General features: G+C 37.9%; 2 protein-coding genes across 3 annotated transcripts in view; one reads left to right on the top strand and one right to left on the bottom strand.

Moving 5' to 3' along the window:
- LOC124181487 (syndecan) overlaps positions 1 to 14,693 on the bottom strand; it is a 98,969-nt gene extending 84,276 nt beyond the window's left edge. For both annotated transcript variants that reach the window (XM_046568108.1, XM_046568109.1), the window contains exon 1: positions 14,450 to 14,693. In XM_046568108.1, coding sequence (XP_046424064.1) covers positions 14,450 to 14,524 — 75 coding nt within the window. In that variant the 5' untranslated portion in view covers positions 14,525 to 14,693. The remainder of the gene's footprint in view (positions 1 to 14,449) is intronic.
- Positions 1 to 14,832, top strand: part of LOC124181471 (heparan-sulfate 6-O-sulfotransferase 1) — a 520,983-nt gene that overhangs the window by 403,899 nt on the left and 102,252 nt on the right. The window lies entirely within an intron of this gene.

Below are 14,832 nucleotides of genomic sequence, written 5' to 3'. Positions count from 1 at the left end.
TAGACTTATCGACTCATATTGATTACAGTACTTGGCTTGAAATTCATAGAAGAACTAATGTCAGTTTTATTAACATTTCGTGTGAAAAAAAACAAAAAAATATTGCCAGACTTTGATGGAAAATTTTTGGTTTTCTTTTTTTGAAAAAATTATTAATTCTCATCGGACATAATTCTTTAGTAATCATTTCCGGAATTTCGGATACGAGGTGGCGAACTGTGTATATACTTTCGTAAATATCTTATTTTTTCCGAGAGTTACAAAATTCGTTTCGAAACTTCAAAGTTGAAATTTTCGAGATTTCTTAAACAGTGAACGGATTGAAGCAAAAATTTGAATTCAATCACGAACTCTCCTTTCGACGAATAGAATAAAATGTAAAGAAATCAAGCAAGTCACAAATTCTACCTTTCAAAGCTATGCGATTTTACAAACAATATCCCATATTTTTCATTAAACTATTTAGCAATAATTAATTGCTGAATAGTGAGTTTCAGTCAGGTCAAGCACGTAATGATCCCTAATTTTTATCTTTACGTCAAACTGAATAATGCAATTTATCGCTGCCGAAGCTAACTAGAACATGACTGAAGTCAGGAGAAAGATGACTTCTGAATGGATTAAATGCGCGCAAGTTGCAATAATAATAATATTTCTACACCGATCGCGAGACGAGCGATTAGTGATTGATGTTCATTAATTACTGTGACCTAACCAGATCTCCGACCATGGGAGGCACAGTTCGCAAGTTATCGTTAATTCTTGTTTTGCATTTATATTGTCTCTCGCGGTCTCTCGTTTTCGATTCTTGTCTTGTTATTGCTTTCCAGTGTATGCTAACAATAAGTAGAATCTGTTGATGCATTTGGTGATGGGCAGCCACCAATAGGCTGAAACTGATTAAAAGAAAAAAAAAAACAGCAAGCACAAGGTTTCAAAGCCTCTTGCATCAACCTTTTTACTCATGTATTTACAAAATGTATAGGCATAGTTTTTCAGGAATTGAATTTTCAAGACAAACAATTTTTCTAGGTATACCATGAAGATCTTGAATTGTCAAAGATTATTTCAAAAATCACTGACTCAATTTGCGACAGTGTCAAAGCACAAAATTTCCATATCCATAGTGGAAAAATCGAATTTGCAATTGTTTTCTCAACCATCGATGTTGCTTTCAAATGTTCAAAACGTGTTTGCATTACTTATACCACGTATAAAAATAACTTCGTCACGGGGACAAAGAAGAAAAGAATTCTGCGAATATTTTTATCAGGCGTAGTTAAATCGTGAGTGTGCGCAGGGAAGGGCAAAGATACGGATCAGGGTGCGTAATCTGCCTTAGGTTGCGTAATGCTTCGTTCGAATACCACATCCTTCAAAAGGGAGCCTCCCTTTTCTCCGTCTTGGTCCGGTTATCCGAGGCCTGAATCGAGCGGGATAAAAAGCCGTGCTGTGTGCGTGAAGCGAAGAATACGACACCCACTAACGCATCCGTTTCTCAAAACGAAAACGGTGTATAAGATAAGTTTATCCTCGCCATCCGGCAAGATGCTCTGATCGCGTTATGCCTACTTTGCGTTACAGAGCAATGCTTACAACGCGCGAGTCTCTGCGAACCCTCTTTGGAGTTTCGAGTACTTACGAGCGGAAAGGAAAGGGACGGTAGAAACAATATAATCCAAATGGAAAAAAAAGATCAATCCGTAGTTGGTGGAACCCAACTGCGTCACTCTCAGCTACCTATTTTATATCCATTTTTTGTATATTTAGAGAACTTTGAAAACATACCTCTTCGCGGTTTTTTTTTTCTATTTCTTATCGTATATCTATTAATAGGTTTTCAGTAATCGAGAGTAATTATTGCGATGTGATGTAAATTATTAGTGCTAGAAAAAAATTGATCGAAAAAAATCGTGAAATTCGAAGCAATAATTCGTTTCCGAGAAAGTTACTCCTTTGCATATATATTACACAATGTTTTTGATGTTTTGCATCAACTATAAATTTTTGAGGTCACTGATGACGAATCTAAAATCGAATTTAAAAAATTGAAAATAGTGGGTTCGATATGGCGGACGAAAATCTGAAATTCGATGGAATTCGAGGAAAAAACTTTGTCAGGGGTTTTTGGGGTCGCTGATTACGAATGTGAAATCAGATTTTAAGAATTCAGCATGGCGAATCCAATCAGCGACCTCGAAAACCCCGACATAGAGTTTCTTGATCATATTCGGAGCCCAAACATCCTCAAGGAAGCAAAAATCCTGGATGATTGAACAAATCAATTCTACGATTAATTTGAAACCTGAGATTGAAAAGAAGTGAATATACCGACGGAGAAATTCTGTAGCGCTGAAGACGTATAAACGCGTCAAATAATAATCAGCTCAATTACACCGAACCTAAATACGGGAAATCAATAATCCCAGTCTGGGAATAATTACGTGGAAACTGACTGCTATAGTACCAACCTATAACGAGACACGGGAAAAGTAAAGTATAGACCGAAAGCTGTCAGGTCGGAGAGTTATTGAAAATTAATTATAATAAAAAGGTATAATGTGATACAAGGGATATCAATATGTTTCGATCGCACATCAGACGTGCGAATCTATTTCGTTTTTATTATGGCTAGTGACGTAATCGGTCACTGCCACGACTGCCGGATTGGCTGGCAGCAGTTCGGAGCTCCGAGGGTTGGGTGTAATAAATTTCGACACAAACGGTTCACCTGATATATGCTTTTCGATTATTCGTCCAGCGAACCCGAGTTGTGGAAAACTGGGTTTTCAACACAGCGATGGGATCCTGCCAGCTGCACTGCGGCAAACCCCCCAGAGAGAAGTTTCTACTTGCGGTTATTGTTAGGGATCTTAATTATTTTCATTTTTTCATTAAAACCGAAAAATATAGTCTCGCTGTTACAAAATGAAAATTAGTTTTTCACCTGTAGCCAGATAATCTAGCAGGGTACGTGTCTTACTGGTCTTTTCAGTTATGCTCACTGGCTCCACATATTTTCTTCCTACTGTAGCGGTAATTTGATATTGGTGCAACGATAAATTGACGTCTAGATCTGACCTGACCAAAATAATGTCACCAACTAAACGAACAGATTTAAGATTGCTGTAATCGGAAAATGTAATAGTAGCAACTTTAATTACACTGATTAGTAACTAATTTTACCACAATATCTTGTAATCCAAATAATATTAGAACCATCATTGCAACAAATGTCGTTTCACTAGAATTCTCTGGCAACTGTAACAAATGATATTTTTCTCAACGAGGTGTTGGTAAAATTGAATCGTTTTTACATTTATAAATTTTAACGCAACTAATACTAATCGCCAGTCACGTCATCAACGAACTGAAAAGTAACTCGAGATCTTTATCGTTACGCTTAATTTTCACATAACTTTTCTGAAACAGGGAGTAAAATTTATCAGCAATAACATGGTTTTATTTCCATCGGTACGAGAACGGCACGGAATTGTTTAATGCGAAAATTTGCAACACGGTCGTTACATAACGCCGAATTATACCCCACTTTTCATTAAAATGTCGTATTCCAGTCACGATTAACATCCGGCCCGGGTTTGCAACGCGTCGAGTGAGAAAGAGAAAGGGTGAGTTTTATTGTTAGTAGCTCATAATTCCAGCGTTTTATTTCGAGCCTTACACCCTGACAAAACGAGTGTTACACTTTTAGTGTCTATATATTATATATATACCTGCCTCCCTCAATTATACTCAATGACAACTTGACGCGCCCCACGTGAATAACCTGTGGCTTTCACAATTCGTCGAAACTTTCTTCCTCGACGTGTAATGCCGCCAGTTATTTTATATAACCTGTCCAAGACCATTGTATAATTATATAATTCAAATTAGTTGACTCACATTGTTTACAGTAAACGGTGTAAGCGTGTTTCCACGTAACAAGCATTGCAATGGGAAAATTTTTTTACAATTAAAAAAATTATTTTCGGTGTGGGAACGTCGCGAGCAAGGGGAAAATAACTCACTGATTTAACGTGTCAATAGGTTTGTGAATTGATTATAATTCACCTGACTCAATAAGAATTAATTAAATTATTAAGAATCGACTGAGAAATAACTGAATTATGGAAGATTGACTCAAGTTGATTTGAATTAGTTTGGAATCGTGCCGGAATATAATTAGTTTACGGGGAAAAAAAAAAAAAAAAAAAAACAAATCAATAATTTTCGAAACTCAATTGAATTAGAATGAATTATCGAAAAAAAAAAAAAAATTGAACCGAATCAAGCTGAATTAAAGAAACTGATCCGATTGAAAAAAAAGTCAAGTTGATTTGCGTAAATTAATTTAAATTAATTAAAATAAAAAAAATCATCGTCTTACCCGTATCTCGAGTTATTTCCCCCTCGTGCGAATGATATGAAAAAAAAGAAAAATGTTTTAAAAACTTGGAGAGAAAGTTTTTCTCAAGTCCATAAAAATCGTATAAAATCCTCGACCGTGCCCTGAGATTTGAAGGCTCGTAGAAGACCGCTTGGAAGCCTGATTAATTACCGCATGCCGGCGTGCAGGTTTGTCGGCACCCCTTCGTATTGACATTCGTATCAGCTCTCACGGCCAGGTGTTCGGAGCTCAAGATTCTTCTCGCGCATTCCTCCGCACCGGGCTAGCAGCCAAGTAAGGCGATGCTTGGACTTGTACGCGCTGCATCCGTTCGCGCATTCACCTACGTTACACCCACACCCAGTAATTGCGTATAACGTGCGTTCCGCTCACGGGTAAGGATTACGTTATTCGTCGAACCTGGCGGCCGGTCATTTGGGTTAACCAATTTCTTCATCGCGAAACTCGGGCTTCTACGCGTACCGATTCAAAGTCCGCTTATCTCAAAGGCGAAAAAACGGCTCGACAGCCCCGTTCTATAGACGATTCGGAACAAAAACACTCTCCAATGCGTTTTCGTTTGACACAGAAGTAAAGAAACGCTACGATGTCTACGAATTTAATATCGCAATTTCGTTGAATCTCAGCCATTTCTTAATTACTCTGTCAAATGAGAATGGATTGGAGTGTTTTTGTTCGGAATCGTGTGTTTAAAAAATTATTACATTCGTAAGCGAGGGAGATTTTTTTATGAATGCGCGGAATAGAAGAGACTGAAATTTGTATGTATACATAGACGAACGCTTAGACATCAATACTTCGTATCAAATAAGAGGTTGAAGTTAGTAATGTTAAAGTGGCGGAAAATTATGAAATAAAAAATCGATACTTTGAAACTTTAGAACGGCTTTTAAGAAGTTGGGTATTCAAAGTATGAGGATGTCCTGCTCTGTTACGGTTTACTAGATTCCAGACAATCCTATAAGTTACGAAAAACCATTTTTCCGTTCGTTACAACCAACATTGCTACGCTGACGTTACTAACTTCGATCTCATTATCAAATCGTGTCAAAAATGCTAAAAATTTTGCAAATTCCTTCAATTTCGCTCTACGATGGCTGATTTTATTCGGATATAACTATTTTCCATAAAGTTACTGATTGTACGACAGATTTTCTCATTTTTACAGTAGTTAATTCAATACTGGCGTTTGTTGATTATAATCAATAACATCTAAGCAACATTGTCGGAGTCGATTTTAAACGACGTCAACACAATAAAAACAAAAATCACCCGTGAATTTTCAGAAAATAGTCTTTGAAATCCAACAGATTTACAATATTTTCAACAGTATCGAAGCAATTTGAAACGAAGCATCGATACGCGCAAGCTTTTTCTTATATTTCTAGTATTTTCTATTATTGAACAATTAAAGAATTTTTATAGCTTCCAAATATCATCATTTTACCTGTCATTTTTATTCCAAATGACGTGCATGTAAATAAAACAGATTGTTTCGTACGTTTTTCGATGAAAATTTTACAGAAGAATATTTCATTGTCTATTTGATCATGCGATACGCGTATATTCACTACATGCTTTGTTAGAAACCATTTTACAATTCTCAAGCATTGTTTCCAAATTATAGATCCCTCCCTTATTTCGCTAACGTTTCAAGAGTTTTCAAACTTTCCACATTTCTATCGTTAATCATGGTCAACAGAATAATCAAACGTTTACATGGAATATGAAAACCGGGTTATAAGAGGTTAAGCATATATAATGTCGAAACGTTGACCCTCAGCTGGGACATTTCGGGGCGTAGGTACACAGAGGTTGTTTGATAAGGGACCCGGTGGTCGTTGAGACAATTTCGTTGACGAGATAACAATTGTTACACATCGCGTCTATTCCAAAGTGGCGTAATTGACGCAACATCGATCAAGCAACGCCGCATTTTTACTTTGACAGTATAAATTGTTGTCTCGTCGATATTGGCTGGATTATTTTACCATTAAATGTACATAATTGAGAATTCTTGAACAACAGCGAATGAAATAATTGACAGGAATAATAATATTCAAACAGTTCTTCGTTCTGCTATGTCAATTACGCTTCATTCTCCTCGTCCAAGTTTTTACAATGCTACGGTAACGAAGGTGAGTTAAGTAATTAAGTATATTCAAGCAAATTACAGATACTAACAATATTATTACGTTCAAACCTCGGACAAACATGATTGTCCATTGTGAGTCATACGGTAATGTGAAGTATATGTAATAACGTTTAAACAACCGAATTACCAAAGCATGCCTGAATTCATTTGATACAGAGAAATGACAAAAACTGAGTGGTTCGTAGATAAAAAAAAAAAAAAGCAGGAGCTTCTATCAACTGAAATTCTACGTTCATTACAAATCGTCAGTTCTATATTTTTCAAACAACCATTACTGAATATTGGGAACGCTTCGAAACACAGCAAATGAAGAACGATGTGTAATGATTCACCTTATCGCCTATGATATGACGTAACTACTGAAACACGATAAAACAACTATTTCACGTATTGTTAAAGCCGTAAGACAAAACACCTCAACCATAATAAAGCCACAAAAATAAATATGACACGTAGATTTTTTTTTTTTTGATTCCATTTCCTTGTTTCGAACTTTTCGGAAGTTCTCCTCTGTTATACGACAGCTGTAAGTCGTAACTTGCGAGCAGTAAACCCGTAGCGATCTTTCACGTGAAAACCGAGGAGGATAGTAAAGTTCAAGTGAAATTTCTATGTCGAGCATTTCGACGAAACTATGAGGAAAAAAAATGTCGCAATAAGCCAAAAATCGATGCGTCTTGTCGTTAGTTACATCGTTACGAACAGCAGGCAAGAATGATAACTTTCGCTTAAATTCAAAGCAAAACGCTTACTAATCTTACGAATGCCTGATGCTGGGTGGCATCATTCACGGTTATGTTCGGACAGCGTAATTCGCAATTGGTCAAATCTCCCCAAATTACCCTAAGTAGCCAACATTGTTGTATCATTGTAGGTTGGTCAATACAATACGCGATACAGAAGCGGTATTTACGTATACGTTACCTGCTATCCTTATTTTCCATTTGTAACCACCCACTGACTATCCGATTTAAGGGGAGATCGAAGTGACGTCGAAGTGATCAGATCGTATTTTACAATTTCCTCATCTCCAGAGTAAAGAAATTGCTTCCAATTCAAGGAAACGATAGTTGGCATTTGTACTTGTATGTTGTTACATCAGAGAAGTTTCGAAAATTTTTGCAACAGATTCTCACTCACTTCGAGATTATGGTAAGTTAGTTATATCTGAATCCCCGTATATATTTTCGGCATTTTCACATCAATTTCAAAACTTTTTTGAGACAATCGCACCCAAGTGACAGTGCAAATCATCATTTGCGAAAGTTTGAAGAGCAATAGAATTGAAAATACAATTTGCTCACTTCGTCGACACGTTGACCTCTCCTTAAGGAGTGACATTTTTATACATATACATATATATACAAGGCATAAACCGTAGATTAACGATGTTTGAATAATTTTGGGTTACGATTGGAAACGGAATGTTAAAGCGAGAGGCAGAGAGCAGAGTTGTGAGATAACAGACACTCGATAGTGCGATAATAAACAGCATCGCAGGGACGGGTACAACTTATTGGTCCGTTCCTTCAACCGGGTATACATAGAATTAGGTACATAATAGGTATGTGTGTAGCATAATTATCATACGTCACATACCGTGACAGCTTGAGAAAACTATACATTCAAGGGCGTTTGCGTCGAATATATAATTCGATTTCATTGATTCGTCAAACTGAGCGGCGCCAAAATTTTTGTCTGCTCGTCAAGTTCGCCAACTGAATGTTAGAGTTATATATGTGAACGGCGAAGGTCGCAAGGAAAATTGATCGATGATTTTTTAAAACATCTAATATTGAGCTGACAATTCCCGAGGAGCAGAATTTATTTCTGATTATTTGATCCTTTTGCAGAAGCCATTGAAATTAGGTGCGTTGAAAAACGATGGAAAAATTTCGTTCAAGTTTTACAAAAAAATTCAGTAAATTGTATTCGCGCTTTTTTCCTTGGGCGATAAAATCGTTTCGATGTTTCGGAATTCGTCAAAGTAGACAAAATTCGTTTTTTTTTTGTCACTGTAAAACCTGGTAAAATTGGGTTGTATTCGTTACATGTTTGTGATACGTTAATCATTGTGTTTTCGTTTACTGTCACTGAACACGAAATCAGTGAGATTTGGTTATTTTATTAACTATTAATCAATATTTTAGCGTATGAATCAAACCACACCATAAAAAATTTCTGATTTCTGCAAGTCCGCTATTACAGTTTTCGTCTAATAGATGTCCATGATATACTAATCAGTTCGGAAAAAAAAATGTCCCATCGGGTTCACTGAAATTTTTGGCTTCATTTCACCATTTTTTGCTGTACGACTAATTTAAAAAAAAAACGGTAGAATTTTCCGCCATGCTGCTATTTCGTTATTAATCTCTATTGAAAAATTCAAAAATGTTCTTGCAACTATAAATAATAAAAGCCCTCAAACTCAAATTGCTCGAAGTATTTTCATCCTCTTGAAAAAAAAAAAAAAAGATTTGAAAAGCATAGAGAAGTTACGGGATAAGCCGTGGCTGCGGACACAACTTAGCTACGAGATCGAGCACATATTTACACTGTTAGAAAGGTTTGCGACGAGCAATCGATCCGCGACACCGAGGAGGGTCAACGAGGACCCGACGTGCAGCAGGGATAAGTTCTTTTTACCTCACCCAAGAAACTGTAAAGGATATCTTTCTTCTCTTTCTTTATCTGCGTAATGGACGCTACACGAAATACCTCAAACATCTCATCGTATTTCTCGACATGATCTTACAGCTTTGATACACATGTTTTTTGTACATCGTAATACGACATCATATCGTAGTTTGTTATACAGTTGACAGCGTTCAGGGAGGATAATTTGGCTGGCTGCTGGATGAAGAAACGCGCGAAGCAAACATGGGTGAAGAATCTGTGAACGGAAATGAACGATTAACTTCAAACAAAAATTCATTGCGAGGGCTCCGGTCGTTATAATTATATTCACGAGTTATACGCTCTTCGTTTTTATCGATCGAGTCGAGTCGAGCTGCAGGTTGTGCAGGGCTGAACTCGCCCTTGCATATTGTTAGTTCTGGCGCACCGCACTGCACGTTGCACTTGACATTATGCGATTGATGAGGGAAACTTTGGAGTGGGTCGTAGAACGAACAAGTCTTGCGATTAATTGAAAGTACGGAAATCCACAAAGGGGCGAGTAACGAGAAAAATATATGAAGAAAAAAGTAAAAGAATTAATGCATGGATATAGGCGAGTTGGCGAGGTTGTATAACGGGAAAAAAAAAATTCTCGCAGTCCAATTCCCTGCAAACTTATACAAGTGAAATATAATTACACCTACAGGGAATCGGAATCGCGGGGCAAGGAGGTCGCAGGTAATTGAAAAGATATATGAATTTCCTTCCAACTCTTCTTCTCTCGCTTTCTCTCCGTCTGTCCTCTTCTTCTTTTTCCTTTCTCTATAATTCCCAGTCTAAGTACACCGCGTCGCCGCGACAAGCCAGCGATTGAGGAGATACAAACGCAATTTCGTTATAGCGGCGAAGATCCGGCATTAGCGAGGTTAAAATGGTGTAATTACAGTCGGCGTGGGCTTCTGGCGAGAGGGATCCCTCACATTAGTACGACAATCGTTCCCATTGAATCTTATACTATTCCATGTGGGTTGGCCCAACCGCTTAAGGCTGCATCTCTGCAGACGTACAGTCGAGTGAAAGAATTATGAAACAGTTGAATATGAAAATCAGGGTTTCAAAGGTGGGTCCCAATTTGATTAATATAAATTGAATTGTATGTGAGAAGTATGTCTCTTCTTTGAAATAAAATCATTGTGAAAAAAAAAACACTGCAAATTCGACTTGAAAAAAAAATCTGTTCATATTAATGACCTTACAAAGATATCTTTTTATTGTTTTCTTGTTTGAAATGCCATGCTCGTGTTGTTTCTTTGTTATGGATTAATAGCAGGGCTAGTTTCGTAGGTATAAGTACGGGGGATACTCTGAGGAGATAACCAGAAATAAATTTAAAATAACGTCTCAATATGCTTTTTTTTATTGAAACATAAGTTCGTTAATCACAGCCTATACCGTCTTGCGTAAATTGGTTTTATTACACAAATTGAAGACCGACGATGAAAATCGATCTCGGTCAATTTGTTAAGAATTAACTTTGGAACGAACAAAATCACTCGTACCTAAGATTCTTGTTGATGAGCGGACTTTGTGTAGTTGAAAAAACGTGAAGAAACGAAACTTAAATTGAATTCAAATCGATCGACCTTGGTAGCTATTTACTTTCAACCTTCGTCGTTGTAACACATTTTTATTTGGATACTTTCGTGTTTGGTTTGTACGCCAGATCTACGTTTTTATAAATACGCCACTGCCAAACCAGCCAACGAACGAATCACCTCTCACAGGCACTAACACACGCACTTTGCACCCTATGCAAAAACCGAGTGAATCACGTGAGGGGTGTCTTCGTGTCCGCAACCCTCGCGAGCAAGACGAATATCCCCCCATCCATGATTTACGTAAAGCAATCATCACGCGCGTGATGAAAGTCTGTTCCATCGAATATTACACCGAAAGACTTTGCTTGCATCCTTATAGTTTTTTATGAATAATTGCCCCTCGCCTCTTTAGCCCCTGTGCCAAAAACGCACTTTAAGTATCGAAAGAAAGAAAAATTTGACTGACTGGAAATTCCATCTTTTACTAGGATTTTGACGACATTAAACAAGTTCATCGCTTTTACCTGTTAGTATACCAAGTACGTACGTGATTCATTGATTACACTAACTTCTAAACGATGGCGAATGAATTGCAAGATGTGTAAATGGAAAAACAAATTCGTTGTTGTATTATTTCGAACTACTCTCCAATCGCAGTTTGTTGATCCTGGTCGTTCGGTTTTCTTTTCCAATTCAAAATGTTATCTGAAGCAAGCATATCGGTTTGATGGTACAAAACATGACGTCTTCAATGATGAAACTTGTAAACTTAAAAATTAGTTCAGAAGGTCAAAAGTCATCAGGTCAAGAACCTGGACAGCCAGAACTACAGGGCGCTTTTCCTGGATGTCAAAATCCACCAGGTGGAGGACCTGGACAGCCAGAACTACGAAAAATTAGACCTGAAGGTTAAAAAAAATCACCAGGTCAAGGACCTGGACGGCCAGAACTACGGAGCGCTTGTTCTGGTAGTCAAGTTTCACCGGGTAGCGGACCCGCAGAGCAGGGTCCAGGAGGTAGAGAGAGAACCCGGTACTCGAAATCTGCCGAGCGCGATTCTTATCCGTCCGCTTTACTGCGCGATTGTTTCGAGACTGAGGAATTCGGCTAGCTGATTTTGGTCGTTACGATTACTACAGATCGATGACGTCGAGAGAAAAAAAATTTTGGGTGACGTCACTTTCTGAACATCCGAACATCCAAACTATGGTTTCCAACTTTAATACTATGTATGATGTATGATGTTCACTCGTTTGCAAGAGCACTTCTCGACCCTTTTGTATAATCATTTGTGTTCTTTAACTCATGTTCGCTCACCCACCTGGAACATTTTCTGATTGTCAAAATTTATAAAATTCGGAGGCACTTTTCCACATGAACGAATTGCAAACAGATTATCAACTTTTTGTCCTATTTCTAGTCAAGTATTTTGCTTTATTATTATAGTCTGCATAAAAAGTACCGTTCTGTGCGATTGCAAATTCAAGGTTTTCAATAATACTCACTATAAATATTTTTTCTTAAATTCCCCAATTTTCCTTCACCAAATTATGAATTTCTCTTGGGTAAAATTCCAACTAGTAGTACGAATTGGAGTATCGAATAAATAAAACTCCGAACTAATCAGTTTTCAAAAATCCGTGTATCCATATATTTAAGGGTCATGAAATTGAGCACGTGAGGGAAAATATTGTTCTTGTCTAGTCTCTACTTTTCTATCATGCCACTATAAAATTCCCTCACTAATTACAAAATGTTTTGTCCTTTCCATAAATTTCGTGACCACTTTGCGATTCCGTGTTTTCCTAATTAGTCAGAAGCTACAGCAACACCATAACTGAGGTAAAAATCATGATCGGAATGTAATATGTTCTGAAAAATGGATTATGCAACGATGCATTCTTGTATACGCGCGTTTCCGAACGCTTATGTAGCTGGCTGGAAATATATTCCTTGACGGCAGTCAAGTAGGAAACTTCCCTTTAATAGAATAACGAAATTCTTTAATATTTACGGAAGTTACCGCAATTTTCTGGCGAGTCTAATCTGGTCTGATACAACCGTCATTTATTTATTTTATAACCCATAACGTTTTCGTAACATTTTTTCTCCCATGGTGAAAAAGTAATAGAAACAAAACCATCTTTCATTGGTACGCAAATATACAAACTACTAATACAAATACAAACTAAGAATGGGTTATTTTACGAGGTTTAAGTGTATAAAGTTAAAATATCGAAGCATAGCAAACTAACAACTACGTCTCACAAAATATAAGTGACAGGCTTTGCTTGGTCAAATTCCTAATTTCAAGCTTCGTTTACAGTTGACTGCATCAAAGAGGCGATTAACATGAAAAATTTTCCTCAAGTCAACGTTACGAATTTAAACCTCGTAATGAAATGTGTGAAAAAATATACAATTCACTTTTATTCGTTTCTTTGAACATCGCGGTTAAAAACGTCGAGTTTTTTGTTGTGCCATATTGCAATTTGCACGTGCAGACATGGAACATATTTTCGGTTTTGATAAAACGCTACCGTTCACACTGTGAGAAAAATAACGGTGTCAATAAAAGCCCACACTGATTAGTGTAAAATTAAACATCATCGATGTAAATCGTTCGATTCTTGACACCAAGTGGTTTTAAAATCAACACCAAAATGGTGTGAACTTCTATAGAATATTTTCGTTGTTACATATAACACCACATTTCTAACAGTGCATCAACAGAGTTCGTGCAAAACGCAGTTTACAAAATTCATCGCTCTCCACATTATATGTAATTTAAAATAGTTAAATACAAAACCCATCGTTTGTACAGTCCATAAACAGCCTCAAGTGAGATATAAAAAGATTTGTAATTTGTCGAGTAAATATGAATGATTTAGCGCAAGCATTTCCCAGAAATCATTTTCCGTCGCGGTAATGTAGCTTCGATATGAAAAAGTCAGAAAGAAAGAAACTAGGATTACCGGATATTCAGATCTGAAATGCGACTTTTGTAATCAAGCTCCCTGACTTTCTTGACCTTCCTCCCGGTTTTTCCAGATTGCAAACATCTCTCCCCGGTGTTTCATTGACGCAATTGTTTACATCTCGAACGCGCGTTTCCTCGTTCCTTATTCGTTTGTTTTTACAATCGAGCATATATTATCATTTAACCATGGCCGTTCGCTATCGTTGTTATCAATTTCTGCCAGTTTTCAATCACGGGGACGTAGACCAGGATTGTATTGAATTAAATCGACTCTGCTTACGCGATGTAATATCCCGTCATCGGGTCTTTACCAGGCATCAGAGGGCACGAGGGGGTTGGCGGGGAGGTTCGTCGCTCCGCTTATAGGACGCGTCCGTCACACATGGTTCTCCGTTCTCGCGGAGATTTCCTAGAGCCGCATCCGTATATAAGCGATGCATTTTCCCCCGTAACGCGAGGGTCGGTCAATTGATCACGTCGTCTGCCGCGTTAGCCAGTTTTCGAACTGCTCGTAGGGATGAAAGGTGTCGAAAAAATATTCAACGAACACGGACGAGCGAGGTAAGCTTCGCAGGTATTATTCGTGATGAGAAATGAATCGAAATGCTTCGAGTGGAATGACTCGGGATGCGAGAGACTAGACGGGGTGAAGACCGAGGGAAAATGAAAAGTGACAGACGTTCACTTACCTCTGATGCAGCAGCGTTGCATCCCGATAAAATAACGCCTCCGAACGCCAGAAACAGGTATATCCTTGGGTGCATTTTTGTTTATTCCTTCGCGAGGGAGGGGGAGGGCCCTGGACTGAGCCCGAGAGTTTCACTTTATTTCGTTAAATACAAAACTAATCAAATACAACCGAAAAACCACCAAAACTCGAGAGCAACAATGCGAACACACCACACTGATCAATGAATCCTACGACACTGAGGGCGCGACGGTCGTCCCCGCTTCTTCTGTATTACGCGCCATCTTGCCACCGGTAGTGCCACCTGTGCGGATTTACGGCGAAGCTCTCGTGTCGGCAGAAGTTCGATAATGCGTGACTATGATAGGGTAGGTCCGTGGCGAT

This window comes from Neodiprion fabricii, chromosome 4 (assembly GCF_021155785.1).
Source record: "Neodiprion fabricii isolate iyNeoFabr1 chromosome 4, iyNeoFabr1.1, whole genome shotgun sequence".
Classification (NCBI taxonomy): Eukaryota; Metazoa; Arthropoda; class Insecta; order Hymenoptera; family Diprionidae; genus Neodiprion; species Neodiprion fabricii.
This window is presented reverse-complemented; position numbering and strand designations above follow the sequence as displayed.